The 21,129-nt window shown below is 40.8% G+C and overlaps 1 protein-coding gene across 15 annotated transcripts in view; it reads left to right on the forward strand.

Moving 5' to 3' along the window:
- The window catches only part of KLHL29 (kelch like family member 29), a 389,115-nt gene that overhangs the window by 230,892 nt on the left and 137,094 nt on the right, over positions 1-21,129 (forward strand). For 14 of the 15 annotated variants that reach the window (XM_068678729.1, XM_068678733.1, XM_068678722.1 and 11 more), the window contains 2 exons: positions 12,427-12,540; positions 20,418-20,559. In XM_068678729.1, the coding sequence (XP_068534830.1) occupies positions 12,427-12,540; positions 20,418-20,559 (256 nt within the window). The remainder of the gene's footprint in view (positions 1-12,426; positions 12,541-20,417; positions 20,560-21,129) is intronic. The other variant, XM_068678734.1, reaches the window with a different exon arrangement.

Raw genomic sequence — 21,129 nt, forward strand, 5'->3', positions numbered from 1 at the left:
TATTAGAATGATGCATTGCTTTTCAAATATACTATACAACAAATAATTTTATCTAGTATTTAGCCAAGTTTTCCCTTAATTAAAATTTATATGTATATAACAAATGTGCCTGAAGAATCACAAAGAATTTAGGTAGCAGCAGACATGAGGTGGAGTGTTTTTGTTACTGTGGATGATTTATGTTTTGTAATTCCTGTAGCATTGTGTTTTAAGAGTATGTCAAAAATGCCAAGAGCCTTGAAAAATCTCCCCCCCCCCCTTATTTTTTTTGATAAAGTTACTTTTAAAATGATCTCCGAATAAATGGCATATATTTTACCAGTGATAAGCAGCCACCCTTGCCAGAGGAGTGGTTTGCATTGTTCAAGGCTGTGGAATGAAGAACTGGAGCTGGAGGAAAAGCCAGTTCACCCGCAGATAGGTTCACACAGCAGGCAGCATCTTAGTGTTCCCAGTCACAGGTGAAGTAGCTCTCAAACCCAGAAAACAGCTCAAAGAGCCCATCTCAGAAGGGTTGACTGTTGTTACAGGGTCAAAACTAGTGCATGGATGGGGTCCCAGCTTCCAGATGTAATGCTGACAACAATAACTTGCACAGGCAACTCAGAAGCCTGGAAAAAAGAAGAAAAAAATGTTTTTTTGGAGAGAGCTCTAGGGCCTGCTGCAGTGAGTACAGAATGGCAGCTAGCTACTGCCTCCTTTAGATGTCACCACCAAAACTTGCACCAACGCTGGGAGGAGAAAGGGAAGGTGACCAAAACCCACTTCAACTGTAAATTCACACAACCAGGCTGCCTGGTCAGCTTTTTCTCTTCAGCTTTTTGCTACAAAATCCTCCTTTCACCTTTCAAAATTGAATCTGTTGTGCCTATAAGGAGGGCCTTTGTGACCAAAGCAGGGTTTCCAGTCCCTTCTGCAAATGGACAGTGCCCCTGGCTGTGTCCCTTTCTGTCATGTAAACCTTCTTAGGCCATTTCCTGGAAAAAGTCCAGCAGAGGGCCACAAAGATGATACGGGGCCTGGAGCATCTCCCCTGTGAGGAAAGGCTGAGAGACCTGGGTCTGTTCAGCCTGGAGAATAGAAGACTGAGAGGGGATCTCATCAATGTTTACAAATATCTTAAGTGTGTGAGACAGTGGGATTTGGCCAACCTCTTTTCAGTGGTCTATGGGGACTGGACAAGGGGCAATGGCCACAAAATGGAGCCCAGGAAGTTCGGTACCAACATGCAAAATAGCTTCTTCACGGTGAGGGTGACGGAGCGCTGGGACAGGCTGCCCAGGGAGGTTGTGGAGTCTCCTTCTCTGGAGATATTCAAGGCCCATCTGGATGCCAACCTGGGCAGCCTGCTGTAGGGACCCTGCTTTGGCAGGGAGGTTGGACCCGATGAGGGGTCTCTTCCAACCCCTACAGTTCTGTGATTCTGTGATTTCAGTGGTCACTGTTGTATTTGGAGAGGTTCAGATTTGTTTTGGGTTGCTTCAGACAGGACAGTCTGGCTCCACTTCTTCCCTGCATTTCTGCTGCCTTTCTCCAACACAGACCACAGCTCACATTTTGAAATACGTTCTGTTTTTGGAACAGACTGATGCCTCTGCAATCAGGTTTTCAGAAGTATTTAGGTGCCCCTTGATTGTCAGAAGTGCTGGCTGGAGCATCTTTATTCCATCTCACTGGAACTGAGCAGAAATCAAGCACTTTCAGAAATCCCTGCGGTGCCTATCCATGTTACCCTGGAAAATTCGGCCCTAAAGGCGTTGCCAGCTGTGATGTGCAGTGTGCAGGGTGCTGTGGGTGTCCTGGGGAGGGACACAAATGAGGAGAGGCTTCAGCTCTGCCCTTTGGCCTGCAGCTGCTGTGCAGGAGAGCAGAGCTGCAGCGCACAGGGCTGTCAGTTGGGTGTTTTTCACTAAAATTCACTGAAAGAATAAAAAGCCAGTCTTGTTTTGATTTAGGAGGGGAAGCGAGTCCTTTACTCTTGCAATTACATTTCTCTTTAGCTGCCAGTTAGTAGAATTAAAGAATAATTTAGAGGTTCAGAGGATCTCCATGAAGTATGAAATAAACCCGTCACCGCTGCCTTTGGGGACCTGAAAGACAGCCAGGAGACCTGGATTGAGGTCACTAAGGTCACCTGGTTTTGTCTCAGCAAAATCAAGTGGGTTTTGATGTCAAGTTACTTGGTCAAGAGCACTTTTAAAGGGGAATAAAGGAAAAAAAAAAACACTATCTTCATTTACTCAGGAATTTAAGTCCCAGGTTTTATCGCTAACCCTCGGGAATGGTTTTACAACAGCTCCCTGTCCCTCTTGTTGTGAGTGTCTGCCTCAAAATGATGTCAGCTCTTGATCTAGCCAACTCGGCTATATCTTTTTATTAAAGTTGCAGTTTGGATGGTGGATTTAATTTAATGCAAACGAAATTGTGTCTAGGTGACATGATCTGACTGTGTTATGCAAACTCGTGCATTATGACATTCCTCTCACTAACTAAAAGCTTTGTTGCAACATATTAATGTAGAAAGGGTTATTTGTTTTGCTAGTAATAAAGGCTGTTCATTTGCTGTTTGGAACTAGTAATAAGGTTGACTTCTACACAACCTTGGGGAGAAAGTTCCTTTATTTTTATTTTTTTTTTAAGAGCTAAAAATTAAAAATGCATCTTGTGTATGTTCAGATGAGATGAGAGCGAAGGAGAGTACATACAAATTCCATCAAATGCAATTAGCATAATCAGAGACTGGATGAGAGCCACAAATGATTGCACAGGGGGAAAAAAGTAGTTCCTAGGATCTTGATACATTGCCTGAAGCTGAGCAGGACACAAAGCACTAGAAATTATTTTTACCCAAGGGCAATTTTTACTGATACTGCCCTTGCAAGCAGCTCTTATTTTATTATTTTTATGGATTCTTTTTCTGCCCTAAATTTGTATACTGAATTATCCATGAGGATAAATGTCAGAGTGGATTAAGATTAAATTAGGAACTAGATACTCCAAAACAAAACAAAAAAATCTCTCTCCTTCCTATGCACTCACTTTTTTATTTTTTTATTTATTTTATTTTTGGCTTTTTTTTTTCCCCTTTAGATGCACCACGGTGCAGCTACATAGAATGTATTTTCTTTTCAATCTTTTTACATTAAATTTTCTGCACAGATAATTTAACTTCCAGTATTCCGTCTTCTTTAGTTTAGGTCATCATTCTCTTCATAGAGTTCCTGAATTTCTTTCTTCTGCTTGTAATATAGCTGGATGATGTTCTTTGTCATTTCTTTTTTCCTTTTTCACTCTGGTTCTGCTGCAGTGCACACGGGGGCACAGTCAGAGAGTTTACAATGGCTCCTACCTTCCACAGAGCGATGAGTAATTTAGACCACTTGTTATCCAGGGCTGCCAGGCTCCAGCTTCTCACAGAGCCGATGGAGAGAAGTAGGCATGACACCTAAATTAGGTACCTGTATTACATCGTTTAACTGCTGCCCCTAGATCTTACCAAGTTAGTTGTAATAATCCCACTGATGTTAGGTAAAAGCCTAGTGTTTAAAAATTCCCCCCATGTTGTACACAGAGTCTTTGCTTATCTGCAAGGCAGCCTTTTCCCTGCCTGCTCCTTTCTTCCTGAACTGGTGCATTTTTCTGTCACTTTGTGTCTCAGCTCTTATTTTCTCATCTTATGCTCACCTTCTTTCCACTCCCTCTGACATATGCAAATGCTCCTGAATACATTTATGCACTCATATTTTATTAGCCCTTCTTATATGCATAGTTCTCCGAGGTTTTTTTCTGTTTTGTTTGGTAATCGTTTTACATTTTAATATGAAATATGCTTAACGCTACCTACGTTTAAAATTGCAGTTGTTTGAACACTCACAATGGTCCCTTTGGGAAGTGGGAGGAAGGCAGGGAGTGTGATCGGAGGTGGCTCACGACAACTTGTACGTAGCACGTCTTCCTTTGCCCACAAAACCACACGTATGGGATGGCTTCTGACAGTTCCTGCTTCTGAAACACTTCCAGCAGTTGCTCCATCTTTAAAACTGAAATAGATATAAAAAAAAAACCACAGTGCTTTCTCTCACGTTGCATTCACAGATCTCTCCCCAAATACTGCGAGGCAGGATTTCCGACAGGCAGGAGCCGGTCAGTTCGGCACTACTGAGAGGTTTCTGAAAAGCAGGCCTGCAAGCACGTACAGCTGGAAATAGGAGTTCCTTACCACTGGGGAAACTTCTGTTTTCTGAAGTGTAAGAAAGATTTGGGGAGGTTTTAAAAGTGTTTTAGTGATACCATTCTCTCCCTGTGGTACTCTTAGAGTTGGGCTAATGCTACTAAGGCCCCTGGGCTTACAGCTGGAGGTAAGACTCCGTGCTGGGCAAGTGACAGCTTTTCCAGACATGGAAATGTCACAAGTTTAAAACCTCCCATTTTATGCCCTATACTGCTGTAAAGAGGGGTTTTATTCCACTGAGAAAGGCAGATTTTTAGTTTGCCGGTGGAGTTGGCTCTTGCAACTAGATCTGAAAGGGCTTGAACTCCCTCAAGCTGTGTATTGAAAAGCTGTAGACATTCACATTTTAGAGATGTTTTACTTTTATTAATGGAATAAAAAAATACAAACTGAGCCTTACCTAGCTCAACCTTTGGTAAATAATTTAAATGTGCAAATTTACTCATGAAAGAGAAGGAAATTAAAAGATGTCTCAAGATGACTAGTTCCAGGGGCAAATAAATCATGTCTTAAATAACAACCACAACAATACCTTATACTTCCCAGCTCTAAGAATAACAAAACCTTTTAGGCAATAACTGCTCTGTAAAATAGCTGCAGGGAAAGCTGTGTCCACTGCTTCAGCATGCCCGGATTTGTGCTGAATGTGGTGGTGTCTCCACGGTGTACAAGGATGCTGTGAAGCGGCGTGGGACTGGAAGCGAGGGCCCCTATGTCTCCGCAGAGCGGCAGGGGAATATTAGACAGGCAGAAATGCAATTACTGGAGTTGAAATTGGGCCAAGACAATGGGGCTGACAATATATTCTTGGAAAATGTGCTCTTTGATCGTAAATATCCATGAAGCAACCTTGCCAACGTTATTGATTTTGGCAGTGGATTATCACTGACAGCCAGGATCTGCTGCCCTCCTGCTTTAAGCAGTGCCCTAATAGGTTTTTAGACAAACAGCCACAACAGTATGTACAGAACAAGTCTCCAGGGTATGTTCATCACATCACGGGTTCCCTGAATGTGTTGGACTCGCTGCGGGAGTAAGATTGTACAGGTGTTCAGCACCTGGGTGGCGAATCCTGCATGCTTGGGACTTACGGACCTATGCAGACCAGGTGCACATGTGCTTGGTAATGTCCAACCTGCCGATGTCAGCAGCTTTGTGCAAGCACCACAGCTGGAATCTCTGTGTATTGACAGAATCACATAATGGTTTGGGTTGAAAGGGACCTTAAAGATCACCTCACTCCAACCCCCTGACGTGGATGGCGACACCTGCCACTAGATGAGGCTGCCCAAAGCCCCAATCAACCCTGCCTTGAAGCAAGGAGTGCTTCTGCTAGCACCAGTGTGAGCCATCTCTCTTCACTGGTCTGAACTGGAAGAGCCCCACAGTGAGCGCCTGGTGCTGCTCCAGGTCTTCACTGGATGTTTCCCATCCTCATGCTGAGTCTGATTCTGCTGAGCCCCACTTTGATCAAAACAAAGCATAAGCAAAGCCTGACCTTCGTGATAGCTTTTTTCCCCTCAAAGTGTACACCTGAGGGAGGGTCATGGGCTTTAGCAAATTTAAGACCTTGTCTTTCAACAGCAGACACGTTAGGTAATCGTGCTCACAAGCTGGTGGTACTTTTATTTTCAAATGCAGCTGAGTATATCTTTGAGGAGGGTGTTGGTTAAAATAATGAGAAAAAAATTGAGAAATTGCAAAATAATACCTGCGTGTCATCCAAATGATCTTTGTCTTTGTGTGCAAAATGTCTGATGCATTGAGATTGTGCCCTGATCCTCAGCTGACAATTCTACAATAACACAAATAATAACCAGATATTTAGGATAGATTAGAATTTACTTTTGGATCCATTAGCATTTCTGTTAAATCTGACAAACGATTTAGAAAATCTATATGAATACAAAGTGCCTGCTCATCATATTTTGTGACAGCTGGGTGAATACTTGACATCTTTGTGCTCTTAAAAGAACATATGCAAAGACTCAATTTAATTTGTAGGGTTGAGGGAATTTATTTGCCTAATTTTGAGCCCACTAGCACATGATGGATTTGAAAGTTCAGTTCTAACAGGAGTATAATTGGGTTCTCATTCCACTTAGGAAAGAGTGTGATAGAAAGGGTGAGGAGAGAGATAGAGACATGGGGAAAATAAAGGAAGAAAATGAAACTGAGAATACTCATGAAAAAAAAAATGCAATGAGACTGAAAAAAATGTAGCAAGGCAGAGCATGAGAAAAAACCTGCACATACAAATGAGATACTCTTTAAGAGAGCAGAAGGAGGGGGGCAGAAAAGAAAAAAAATAATGCATTCTTAATCTTAATGTGAGATGTCTTTTGTTTAGAAGGAGCTGATGCTTTAAAATGTACTCACTGCGATAGTTGAAAAAAAAGAAAAAAAAAGATGAAACATTAAGTGTTAAGTTGTGGGAAGAGAGGGAAGAATATTTCTCTAAATACTTTCTCAAGCTCAATAAGTAAAGGAGCTGGTCAAACGTTCAGTCCCACAAGGCCAGTCCTTCACTGTTAACATCTGCAGTGCAAACGGCAAGCCGCAAGGATGGGACACGTGGCTGTGGCCAGGCAAACCAGATCCCATGGGTGAACCCGGAGCTTGCTGACCATCAGAAGTCAGCCTGGTGTCTCCAGTGGTTTCGTTCCAGACAGAGACCAACCCACACCCCACAGGTCAGCTGTCGCTTGCCAAAATGCTTAGCTTGGTCTGCTCTCTGCATGAGTGAGAAGTCCCAACGTGATGACAAGTGACTGAATCCTGTCAGGTTACAGACACCCAGCTGCAGGATGAACACAATGTCTGCTTACAGTTACTGAGCAATGTGTGCCTATAAATTGAGGTGGTACCATGCCAAGGGAGAGGGAAGGAGTCTTCCCATATGGCTCCTAAATGCTTGTGTAGGAGACACAGGTGGGCAGGACAGTTGATTTGTGAATGACCTCTTTACATATGCTTCCTCTTTTGTTCAGGTTGCACACTTTTTTTGGAAAGCTTTTTTTGTGGTTGCTGTGGAACTTTCTTCTGTCTTGTGTTACTGAGGAGCATTGCCATGAGAACAGCAAGACCACCAGTTGGGTGTCCCTTCTCATCCCACCACAGCACATGGGGCTGGGATTCACAAACAGGAACTGCTTGTTAATGTCCTGAAGTGGCTTTAATAAGAGTCCTTATGGACCTCTCCACATCCCTAAAGTTTATCTTTGAAGGGATTTGCTTAATGAGAAAAGGGGCAGGAATTTAGTTTGGTTTCACTCTCTCATCATTTACGTTTTCCTATTTGCTTCCAAATGGGCTGGCTTCAGATGTTCCCAGCCCTTCCTTTATCTACTTTGGGACACGAAGTCCCTTTGCAGGTGTCTATTAACAGGTCCAGCTGGACCAGGGTGAGCTCAAGGCATTTTAAGGTACACCTCTGTTCAGTGCTCTAAGACTCTAGTTGGTTGTGGTTTAGGTGCTTAGCAAAAGGAAGTATTTTTCACATGATACTTGCATTTATGGGTAGGAACTACGTTTCCAGCTGTATCATCAGCAACTTTCATTAATGTGCCTTGTTGAACAGTAGCTTTTTCATCTTTGTGCTTTGCTAACATTGTAGAATTAAATGGGTTTTTCTGTCTTTTTGATTGTATCCTGATATTCTGTCACCTTTTGATCTCAGTGTCATGCACAGACTGCAAACTCCTTCAGGTGCAGGCTGCTGGCTGCCTGAGGCTGTGTATGGGTGTGATTTTTCTTTAGAGAGTCATTACTCTTGCAGACACTGTGGTATTGTGAAATAATAACAATAATAATAATAATAATAGTCATAATAATATGGGTAATACTAATTTCCACAATACCCTTGTGATACGTAGGGAAAACAGTTTTGTTTAAAGTTTGTTGAGAGCTCTAGGCCACTGGAAATGGCAACCCTAGAGACAGCAAATGGCCTGAAGTACTGATACATTTCTGACTTTATACAGCAACTCCTGCTTAATCCGATCACTGGTTAATTTAATCCTGTTTCATTTGATTGGAGCCCCTGGAACCAAATCATTTGTATTGTGTTTTCTCTGGTATTTCTGATCATTGTCTTTGTTAATTTGATCAGGATTGATTGAACCAGTCATTGAAAATAAATCACGTAATTAATCACATGCAGCATTAGAAAAGCAGATCCTCTGTTAGTCTTGTCAGCTTTTATCTCTTGTTTTTCTTCCCCAGTACATGGAGTTAGGACATCCTTTAGAAGGAAGTTTCTATTTAGAAAGAAGCACATAAATAAATGTATACATCTGTTTATTTTATTGTTTATATTTCCACTCAGAGGATCTCAGAGCTCTGTGACCCTTTCTGAGGCAGGGGTATTGGGTAGGGTAGGTAGTGGGTGTAGGGTCTTTCTTAATGACTCAACTTTCGTAATGACTTGATATGAATCAATTCAGCATATGATCCACATTTGGATTTGGCACAGAATCACCAATAAATATAAAAACAAGATAAGGATCTGGGTTTTGTTTTAATAATGTCTGGGTAGTCTGGTGCCCACTCAGTGCACTTGTCTGAAGCCCAGGCCTGAAGCTAATGATTACTCCACAAACCCTGGTGGAATATGTGGATAGGAAAGGAAATTCTGGATTTGCAATAAAGATGATTTTTATTTCTATATGTTGCATGGAAAGGAAATTATTAATTTTTTAATTTTTTTTTTTAATTTTATTTTAAAGTAGATGTTTGGTCCTGCTTTGGCTCTTCTCTCATTCTGTTTGATACTTGTGACCAAAGCTGGCCATTTTGATCAGCACTGTTAGATATTTATAGCTTTGTCTTCTAATTGAAGCTATGTTATAGCAAGCCAAGGCTCTGTTTGACTCCTGAAGGCAATAGTTGCGCAAAAAAGAGCTAAAACTCCCTTTACCTTTCCTGAAAGCCGCAGCAAGTTCATCAGGGGACATGCCACCTCTTAACGGGTATTATCCTCAAAGACCCCACGTTGGTCTCTTGGCAGTTCATTCAGAAGGGTCACGAGGGCAGTGTCTGCCCTGCACCCATCCTAGCAGAAATAGCTTCTGCGGGACCATGACCTGCAATGGTGGAGGAGGAGAATTAGGTAGATCAGATCATGACTTGGTGTGACAGGTGAGGTATCCCTACCGAAGGTTATTTAATTTTAGCTTCCCTGCCTGGCTTACAGAACCAACCTGCGTTATTTAGGGCTCACGATAACCCTTCTCTTCCGCCCTGTAACCCTGAAGTTTCGTGAGCAAATGGGAGATTATTTTTAGAGGTGGTTTAGCTTCCTGAGAGCTTAGAGGGTAGGAGTTTGTAAGATTTCGCTAATGTAAATTTTGTTTAAAAGATACATAACAGAGGATTTTCAAAAGCACAAAGTCTTTGCCCAATGTCCCCATCCTTGCTGGATTTCCTCTTTGTATTGAGTCCAATGGCCAAGACTGGACACCTGGAAAAATTTCATCATAAAGTAATAAAAACTAAAGGAATATAAAACTATTTGTTGTTAGAGGAAGTTTAGGTAGAATCTAATCTTACCCATTTATCCTCAGATGATGAAGGACTATTTAGAATTACAAGTAGCTACGAACATAGTGATATTGAAGGATCACCTGATTTACACCCCAAAACCAAGAGCGAGGTGCCTGGAAAAAATGGGTGTCAATGTAGCACAGTTTTGGCAGGCCTACTAGTAATGCCAGCCGCAGCTATACCATTATCTGTTTTACTTTAAATCGTGTGGCTGTGGACAGCAAAGTATGTCTAATAGCCATTTGCTAGATTTATAGCCTGGTATGTGATGTGTTTGCCATTAATCTTTTAGAAGGATGATGGCTGAGGCAGCCGAAGCATTCATGCTAGTCTACGAATCAGTTCTGCCGAAGGAAAACAGGAGAACTGGGCAGCTTCCTACTGGTAGCGTGGAGATACGGAAACAAAAAGAGCACAAATGCTTTGATGTAAACCTACAAACCAGAAAAATTGGAGAAAACGATGGCTGTGTTTCCGGAAAAAAAAAAAAAAAACAAAAAACCACACATATTAGCGCTCTGATGTAAATCAAATGAAATGACCACCCAACTGCCTGAGCTTGCACTGAACTTCTGGTGTTAGTAAAGCTGAGTCTGAACGGATGTAGGGCTGCATCTTGAGACCTCATATTCTCAAAAAAGACCTGCCAGTCACGTCTGGTCGGAACAGCTTGCTGAATGTTTAGCTTCTTTTAAGAACCAACTGGGAGATTGATGGGTTCGATCTGTTTTTGCACAGACTTGTTTGAGTCTTAAAATGCATTTTCATCTGTCTGCATGGAAAAAAAAAAAAAAAGATTTTAATAAGAACCATTGAGATATGTGATTTTGGATTTAAAAGAAATATAGGATATTATTTTAGTAGTTTCACCATGAAATACATTTGAGCTTCTCCTGCACAGCCCAAATTTTTAACAAGACCAGAGCAATTACAAGAATAGGCAGATTGCAGATGTTATCTTGTGTGTAGGAAAAGGGATGGATTATTAAAGTGTATATCCTCTTTGAGAGATGCAGCTCTCTAATCCTGTTTTTCACGTCTTAATTTTAGTGACTGCATAACTTACCTTCATAAGATGCTTTTAATTGAACATTTGAATAGAATTTGAATAAAGCCTAATATATCTGGGATTCCTCCTCCACTCCCTTAAAATATGATGTGAAATTTATTAGTCTTAATGTACATATCCCAGAGCTAATTGTTTTATCTTGTAAATCAGTTTCTCCTCATCTTTTGTACGGCTTTTACTTTCAGATTTAAAGAATAAATAAATTCTTGATTGGAAAGTCTTTGTTGTATTGCAGCAGAAAGGGGGGGGGGGGTGCAGCTTTATAAATGTAAAAGGATTTTTAGTTCTTTTTTAATTATTTACAAATGCTGAGTTAAAGGACAGTGGATTTTGAATTATGCATTAAATTAGCATCTTACTGATGGAAGACTCTCAAAGAAAGTTGAGGTTTTTAAATTGCTATGAGCCAAATTCAGCCACATTTAATAGCTCAATTGATGTTGATGAACTTAAGGCAGTGATAAATTTGGATGTATAGGCTTATTTTTCTTTTTGCTGTGAAAGGTAAGCATGCTGTTTCTACAGTACTGACTGTCCTTTTGTTTGAGAGTCGACTGAGTATACTTTGATCCTTTTTTTAGAAAAAGAATTCTCTGTTCTCCCTTAAAGAAGGCTTCCTGAGACCTGGATCAGATTATGGAAACTAAAGTGAGCACACAAAAGTGCTTGTTAGAAAGTGAAATTTATGTGCAAACTAAATGTGCCCTTGATGATAGCCTTATTGATTAAGCCAAGTTAATAAATCAGTAATATCGTGCAGCACTGTTCAACAGTCACAGGCTTATCTTGGTTTTCCTTTTTTTTTTTTTTTTTTTTTTTTTAATGTGCCTGCTGTGTAGGCAGAGAACATGCACTTTCCTGCCAAGGAGTGTGTACTACAATTGAAACACTGAATTCAGAGGGCTTGAATGTAAAATGTCGGCATCCGATACAACAAAAGGGAACTTCACAGAAGTAACTTAATGAAGGGATTGGAGCCTAAAGTGACGTAGCCTTTATTTTTTTAAGCATTCCTCTTTTTTATTCCTAATGCTTCAGGCCATGATCCAAAAAAGAAACTTAAGAGTCCTGTTTAGATAACTAAAAGAAATTCATGGGAAATTTGAGACAAAAACACCACACGGAGGATGACTCCTGACCCTATCAATGGCCAGCATTTGCATGCAAGATAAATGTTTAGTTTTCAAGCAGTCTGCCATTAGGTCATTCTCAAGTAGCTTTGCTAGCACACAAGGGTTACATCCTTTGTACACCCTTGGGATTCTGGTCTGACAAGCACTTATTCCATTATTACCCATGTTTCCTTTTGCCCTCTGACAAAAAGCACTTATGATGAACTGGATTTATCCGCCTCTACCCTAGGATCCCTGCAGGACCTCTGAGAGCCCTCTTGCGTTGCGTAGTGCATGTTCTCTGTAGTACGTGCTGCTGAATTGTTCCTGATGTCGCGCATTTTTTCTCCGTCGTGAGATGCTTTTACATTCGTAGTTTCGCACTGGTTTTGGGGTTGATCTGCATGCCAACCGTGTTAGCAGAGGAGGTTCTGCTCAGGCTAAAGTGGGGCTTCTGTGCTCGAACCCAGTGTCGTGCGCTGATGTCCCTGGTGTCCTGGAGCAGCAAGTGTCGCAGCCGGGACCTCGGTTCGATACCTCAGCTCCGTTCCCTGATGTTCTCGCTGAGAAACGAAGGCAGCTGGGTGAGTACCTGAGCTTATGCCGGTGAAATTTGCCAAGACAGAATATCAAGTGCCATTTATGAAGCACTTTTTTTTATCATTCCATGGTCTTGAATTTATTCCCAGCTGATGCTGAGCACCTAACTGGAGCAACGGTGGGAGAGCGGTGGTCGTCCTGGGCAGTGCAGCCACCAGAAAGAAATAGATAGCACCTATGGTCACTTCACAGCCTTCTTCTATCCCATTTTTCCCTCCTTTTCCATAACCTTATGCCTCCCCAGACCTGCATGCAGTGTGGATAGGGAGCCTTTGAAAGGTTGAGTGAGGCAGTAGACCCATTCCTGGCATGGAGTTATCTTCCATCGCATTACTAGAGCTTGGGAATTTGGCCAACCGCCTTATTTAGGAGGGTAACCAGGGCACAAATGTGAATGAAATGGCAAAGACATTGGCCCAAGAGGTTGGTGTTGGGGGGGGTGAAGATGCTGGATGTGCCTGTACACCTGTCTTAGCAGCTCACAAACTGGGTGGTGAGAAGCCCTGCTGCTGATGGAGCTGGGATCAGGGCGGTTGTGCTGTGCCGGTGCGAGACGTGGACCTGACTGCACTCAGGAGTTTCTCCAAGCCCTTGTCATTAATCTCAAGGTTGGGGATGTCTTTAAATCCTCTGAAACACGGGAATTGATGCAGACAGCACCCCGCTGCTAAGTGATGTGTCTCGCCTGGCGGCTATACCTCAGTGCTCCAGAGCCCACACCGGCTGTTCGCTCGTCGCTGGATGGTGGTTAGGATTGCAATATTGAATGATTCTCCCAACTCAAAAGGAAACAAAGACTTCTTTTGTCTTCTCTGCAGGGTAGCAATATTTTTCCTATCAGTTAACTTTATTATTCTCCTTCTCGCTGCTCCCACATTAGCTTCGGAAAGAGAAAAACAACGCTGTGTCATAGCAGAATTGCCTGGTAATGGGAACTGTAAGGTAGATGAGTTCTTCTCTCCACCCATGAGCAAGTTCTTGAATAAGGTTTTACTGCAGGACAGCTCATTCTGTTTCTCTTGCACACTGGCCTGTCCATATCTCTTAGGTTTTTAATAAATTACAGCACATCCTTCTCTTAAAACAAGTTTCCTTTCTGTAGCCTAGCCCAATGGCTGGTGCTAGGGGGATGTTGCTGTCATCACTGCATCCTTAAAAGCTGTGCATCCATCCTTAACAGCTTCTTTGGCCGTGGACTAGACTCAGAAGTAAGCTTGGGATCTTGTCCACTGCAATATGGGAATATACCCCAGTCAAAGATCCATCCCAGTGTGGTTCAGGATATACGTGCATGCTTCGTGCACTTAGATAATACCTGTTTCATACAGTATTTAGTAACACGAACTACTAAATTAGACCATAAATGCTTTGGCGCAGAGATCACTGAGCTTTTTAGAGCACCAGGCACGTTCAGGTTTAAAAACCAACCAGAGTCATTACTTGTTAGAGCAAGGCATAGCTAACAGCTTTAAAAGGAATTCCCTCATTAAATTGAAGTTGCTTTTACCCATGACAGGCCATAAAACCTGAGTCCATGGGAGGGAACGTTTGCCTCTATGCATGCATGTGTCTTAGCCTTTTTATTTTCAATGGGGAGAAAAAATAGAGTGGGTTGCATATTGGATACATTATCTTAGTATTAAGCTGCCATTCCCAATCTCTTTTGGATAATTGGAACAGAGAATCGCTACTTCTCATCCATCACTTTAAATGAAGGCCTTAGTAAAATAATTTTGGTCGCTGGGCACCACAAATAAGATCCCTCTATCCAGATTAGTTCTTTTTTGCTCATGAAACTGTTTGAATAGGTCTTAGCACTCTGAGCCGTGGCAGGATATATGTCAGCAGTTTTACAAGCCTTTGGGGAAATCGCTCAGATGTGTTTATAAGGACCTCCCAGGAAGCATTTTGTGTTGTTGAGCCTGGGGAAAATCTAATCAGAATTTTCGTTGTTGCATTTTAGTTGTTTGGGGGCTATTCTTTAAAATTCAGCTAATATACTCCATAATGCTGGTAGCAGTGCAGTAGGTTTTATGTTTCCATTGGCATAAAGGTCTTGCTAAAAGTTTAGGTCTTATTTCATCAAAAGAGACAGCTTTTGTAAAGATTCGGACTTGAAACCAGACAGCTGTAGCTATTCCTAGTGAACTAATACTAACCATGTAAACTGATGTAGAATAGACTGAATCACTAATTCCCAATCTTTAGCACCAGATGATTGCTGTGAACTTGCAAACTTCCTTGTGGATATTCCGTAAAGCCCCATGAATCTGAACGTTTTTAATGTTTTAATTTAATAAGGTTCAGTGGACCAGCTGTACACCAATTACTGTTGCCTATGGGCCATGGTTTATGACTATTTAAGCTTAAAAAAAAAAAAAGAAAAAATCAGCAACCTGGCAACTTGTCTGTGTTAGTCTGATGTAATTGTGAAGTTGTTCCATCTTGCTCCGTTCTGCCTGCACATCTGTATTGCAGTTAATTGCCTTAAAACTGTGAGACTGGTACTGCCAGGGTGTCTGTTTTTTTTTGTTATTTAAAAAGCTTGATAAAAGGACTTCCAGTTTTGTTTCATAGAATCCAGCTAATCCTAGCTTTGTATTCTTCTTGTATGTCTTTGAGGGATATAACATTGCTGCCTGTGAAAGGCGCCAGTCAGGTTTAAGCCAGAGGTGAGCAGAAGGGTGATTTCTGCATTAGAGCAAACAACCCATCAGGAGAGCAGGGCTTTGCACCAAACCCTTCTTCACTTTGAAGCTTACCATCGAGGCTGTGGGGCCACTGTGGGCTGTAAATATGCCTAGCAGATAACAGAATACATATGGTGTATTGGGGCTCCCCAGGCTTCGGGAAATGCCAAAGTGGCCACTGTCACAGGCAGCTCTCTCCTTTGCACTGCTCTGGATTGATTCAGCTCTGCCTCTAAGGCTTCTCCAGCTCTAGGTGACGATAATCACGCTGTCCTTGCCAAATGTGGTGGAACAAAATCCTGCCGGGGACCCTCCTAATGTCCCTTCATACCAAGCTCAACTTCACAGGGATCATGGTAGTAATTAATCACTGCTGAGCTCTGCTGGATTTAACCAAGAGACGTATTGTGAAAGACTTATTATCCATCATAAAACTTTTCAATTATTGCCTGACTTGCAGTCATTTACCTTCCATGCCATAATCTCTCAAGCCGTCAATTATTTTTACAGTGGAAGGTGTAGGACATAGTTGGAACAGCACATCACAAGCGTTGCTTTATCTACTGGGTTTGGCTCTAAGCTACTCATCAGCTCTTGTATTTATGTTGACTACAGAAGCTTAAATTGGCTGATTTGTGGAAAATAATAAATACAAAGATGAAATGCTTCTGATGAAGGTTTCAGTGCATTTATAAAATTTGTGCACTGATTCAGTTTTCTGTAAGGTTTGTCATTTTTAACCATGGGATATTTTGCTCCATGCAAAATAGCATCACACTGATTTAATTCAAGATGTTCTTTTAGACAGTGAAGGATCTTCTGAATTATTTTGAACTGCTATTGTAATGCTTAGTGGCTGATTAGTAACTTTGAGAGGCTAACCTCAGGTAAATTAATTATGTTCTCAAGTGGATAGGAAAAAAATCTGCTTTCATAAGAGCATATAATTCTTATTTACCTTTGTTCTGCCAATTTGTTGCATCGTGGCTGTCTGTGTCTCCCCTTCATTAGTCATCTTGTTGTACAACGTTAATGCTAGATTTCAAGAATTGTTGTTTGGCTTGTCAGCAGAGAGGGTCTTAACTAGGGAGAGCTATACAGCGGTGAAGAAAATTGGCTTTATGTAGGATGAAACGAAGGAATGGGGTCAAACTGTGAATTAACAATTTTCCAAAATAAAGCAAAGAAATCTTGCTTTCTTTGCCACTTGTACTAGAATTGGGAGAAATGAGCATGACTATAAGAAATTCTACTTCTAATTGCTGTTTTAGCTGAGTATCAAATAGAAAATTGTTAAGAAACTTTAAACATAAGCAAACCTAATCTCCAAAACTCTCTTCTATAGAAGTACATCGTTGTTCACTGCTGCAGTTCAAAGTGGCAGGCATGAGGTGAAATATAAGCTTTCACTGAAATTTTGTATTTGTTCTTAATGGTTATTTCAAACAAAAGAGAGAAAGAAATCTTCAAATTTGGATTCAGCATACTTTATTTGCAACAAAAAAAGCCCAGACTGAACATTTTAGGGCTGCTACAGAGATGCTAATAATTGATTTAGTAATCTTTGTAGTCTGCCTTGAAGTTCAGGCTATGAAATAGTGCTGCCATTGACTAGCCAGGCTTCACCAGACCTTTTAGAAACCTTCTTGTCTTTTCATGTAAATAGACATTTGTCAGTATTTTTAAATGTATGCCCAGTAGATTTTTGTAATGCATTTCTTTTTTTTTTTTTTTTAATGTGTTTCTTGTTTAATTCAAACAAGCAGCTGACATGAAAGCTAAAGATAAAAGTGTAACATAGTACAATTAGTTCCTGTGAAGTCCGCAGATCACTAATGGAACACATCTCTTCCCCCGGCACGGCTGGCATAATACAGGCCATTTTTTGGTCATTTGTGTTGTACATTAAAAGCATCAAATAGAGTGCTGTCATGTGCCTGTGCGCATGGACATAAAGTTCTTCTGTTTGATAATGTTGGAAATCATTTCCCTTTCCAAATATGCAAATCGGTAATTGCTGCAATTGGATCAGAGACATGCAACACTTGTAATGTAACCTTTTATGTATTAAGAAAAATAACGCAGAAATGAGATCAGAGACCAGATATGTACATATAAACGAAAGGAATTTAAAGCTGTTTTTCTGTTTCTACCACCATTATTGTCTAAACCGTGTTTCATTAATGTGTGTTGTGATTTCATACCAACTAATCTCTAGCTCTTTCTGATCCAATAAAAACAAGTTCAGGAATACAATTTAAGAACAATGTGCTGGGCTCGTGCATTTAAATCCACGGAGCCTCTAAGAAGCAGGATTTGTGAACTTATTTAGTGCAAATGTTTTCTTGGAAAAAAAAAATAGCATTTTGTGGGAGCAGAGTAGAAGTATCTATTGGCAGCAAACCTTTTTTCTCTTTATTGGTGCTCAGAGTATGGAATTCAGATACAGATTTGGTGCTGACTCCACCAGTTTCAGATGTCTCTGGTGCTCTAGTTTTTCGGAAAGCCAGCTTTAAGTTGCAAAATAGGAAACTCGATTTTTGTAGGACTTAGGAGAGCTGTGTCATATACTCCCTTTCCTACCCATTCGATACAGAACATATGGTTTCTTTTAAAATCATAGCATGTGTGAGGTTCTGTATTATTTAAGGTACAGGAGTATTTTTGTCTTATTATAGATTGACACCGTTTTAAAGCAGTATGGGGATGTAACAAAGTTACATGAGATATCGCACATCTTGACAATGCCACACAGTAATGAGAAGTATTACAAACCTGCTTACAAGGCCCATTCATAGAACAAAGAAGTGCAACACATAGATGCCACATGCGGAGTCTGGCATATGTGGGGTGTGATCTGAGTTGTGAAGCCTCCTCTCCTTCCTTGATGGTTCATAAAAATGCCCAGTTCTCTATATTGTATTTACTGGTTCTAAGTTTTCTTTTGGATAAATAATAGGAGGTTGGGGAAAAATGTCTTGGCTGATTCTTAGGCAGAGAATGCAGGTGGTGTTTTTTCCTTTTTCTTTTTTTCTGATGAAGAGTGCTTTAGCCACTGTTAAACAGTTCAGTTACAATCCAAAGTGATACTGCTAACATGAAGTGGTAAACCACCTACAGCATTATTTCCCCTGTCAACGACTTTATACAACGTAAAAGCTAAAGGTATTCAGATTGAGCCTTTTCTCAGGACAATTTATAAACAAAAAGCTTTTCAAAATTGAGATTTATTTTCTTCCCTTACTGCCCTTTCTTTGCCACTGAATACAATACAATGAATCTTAAAGCTCTCGCTTGTCTGCATGTCTTCACTTTTTGTCTTTACTGACTGTCACTTTTACTTCAGCTGCAAAAGTTCCAGGTTTGAAAAGTTAAGAATGGAATGAAAAAGGTGGGGGCAGGAGGAAATGTGAATCTAAAATCTGGGTATCATTGTCCTTGGTGCCAATAGAGTAGAAAAAAATAATGGAGAGGTTGAAGTAAAGATAGGGAAAAAAAAAAAAAAAAAAAGCAGAAAAGGATAAATTGTCACGTTTTGAAGAGAAAGAAAAAAAAAAAAAAAAAGGAACATTAATTTGGACACTGTGAAAATTCTCATTTCGGGACTCCTTAGAAAAAAGACATTAAGAATTACATTTCCCCGTGACCATCTGCATTTAACAAAATATATTTTATTAAAATAGAAATGTTTAAAGGAAAGTATTTCCACTGTGGCTTCTGGCAGCAAAGACAGCAGCACGGCAAAAGCCCTATCTTCCATCAAGGTCTGCACCCAGATCTCCTGATTGCCACAGCCCAGGAAGGATAAATCTCAGATAGACAAGAAATGTGTGATAGGAGATGTCGGAGGCATTTGGATGAAGGAGGGAGTGTTGGAGCAGAGCAGAAGAGCTGGAAAGGGTGTTGGTGGGGGCAGAAGGGAGGACAGGAGGAAGCCGCTGAGTGGAGGAGAGCCGGCACCTCCGATGGATTTAAAGAGGTGAGGAATGACAGATGGACTTGGGAAAGGAACGCATGTATTTGCAGAGGGCAGAAATGGGTCTGTTAATGAATTTTTTCATGCAGTGATTGAAGTACTAGTAATGGGAAAAAAAAAGCCAGTGGTGTTGACAGAGATTTCATTGGTGCAACGTGACCCAGGGCATTTATGGAGCCTCTGTACCTCCGTCTCGGAGCTAAATTACTTCCCAGATGTAAGGCAAACAAGCGATCACTCAGACTGGCCTCCTATTCTTTATGGCTTCAATCCTCAATACTCATTCAGCAATAGGCAGCTGGTTCCGTTTTCTTGGTTTAGGGGTTCTGACACCAGTAAAAACAAAACAAAACAAAAACTTTTAATCTTCTAGCAATGAAATATACTGCCAAGTCAAATAAACGAGACCTGTTAGAGCACCCTCATTTTGTACAAGCCTTTTCTCTGCAAAGGCATGGTTGTTTGGGAAGAACCCCTGAAATTGCTGGGGGGGGGAGCTGGCTGGTTTAACATTTCAGTCCACGTGATAGTTTCTTTATCTACAAATCTCTTTCAGATCACAGACCCCTTGATGATTAGTCAGCCCCGATCCTTCCCCTACTTTACAGTTATTTTAACATCTCTGAAGAACTGCCAACATACCCACTTTAGCGGCCAATGGCTGTTACGCTGCTTTTTTTATTGGCATTCAATTTTAAGGGTTGACAGACAGTAAATACTGAGACTTCTCTTTACTGTTCTACAGTAATTTGTCCTACAGTTGTAAACAAGTCGCTCTTTTCCTGCCTTCTGGTAAACAAAACTCACCATTTTTGGAGGAGACTGAGCAAACAGAAGATTGTCCCATTTTAGATAAGCTGTGACTGTCTGAATGGATATTGCCATGCATGTTTATTTATTTATTTATTTATTTATTTTCAAGGCAAAAGAAACAACTTATTTCTGAAAGTACTTGGTTTTGTGGTTTGTTTTTTTTTGTTGTTAAATGGTGGCTCTATTAAATTTCCAGAAATAAATATTTTTTAAATATTGTATTTTCTAAGTAGATATGCAATGCAAGCCTAGAGGAAAGTGATATTTAAAGATATCCTGTTGGACTGTAACAAACAAACAAGCAAGCTTCTAGTTATGAGAAATAGTGATTATTCCAAATTATCTTAACACTTTTATTTTGTATTTTCTCTCTCTCTGGTAGGCACCTTGCATTTCCAAGACTGAAAATCAGCCTCAAGGACTTGCAACTAGCGTTAGGTGGGGACAGACACCCATCAATCAGTCTACACCCTGGGACACTGATGAGCCACCCTCTAAACAGATGAGGGAGAATGAAAACCCAGGTATGTTTTTAATCTTATTTGTAATTCGACAAGGGAGAGTCATTCAAAGCAAATTCAATGCACTATCCCCATTTACCTCTGTAAATTAGACTTCATTGTGAGCCCTTTCTGTATTCTTTAGCAGGGTTTTTCTCTCATTGTAAAGACCCCTCAAGTTTCTTCTGTGCTGGGGCTAATATAAATGTATTAAGATGCCTGCAAGTTCATTAAAGTGTTTTTTTTCCCCTTCCTTCTTTGCCTCCACTAGAGTAAAAGGCACTCTGTAATACTTTAAGACCTCTTTTATGTCCAGAACTACCTGAAATGATTTCCAGCTTCCAGACACATATCATACATTGTGCTACTATGCCAGACACCTAATTACAATCTCTTTGTAGTGGCTGGAGCACCATTATTATACACACAGAGTGTTTGTCAGGGAGCCATGAAAGCACGGTGGGGAAAGAGGTTAATTTTCTTGGAAGCGTGTGCTTAAGCTGCGTAAAGCGCAAAACACATAAAACCGTAAACATGCTGCATGTCACCTGATGAGTATTTTAACAATTGCACTCACATCGCTGTAGCAATTTT

Source organism: Anas acuta, chromosome 3 (assembly GCF_963932015.1).
Source record: "Anas acuta chromosome 3, bAnaAcu1.1, whole genome shotgun sequence".
Taxonomy (NCBI): Eukaryota; Metazoa; Chordata; class Aves; order Anseriformes; family Anatidae; genus Anas; species Anas acuta.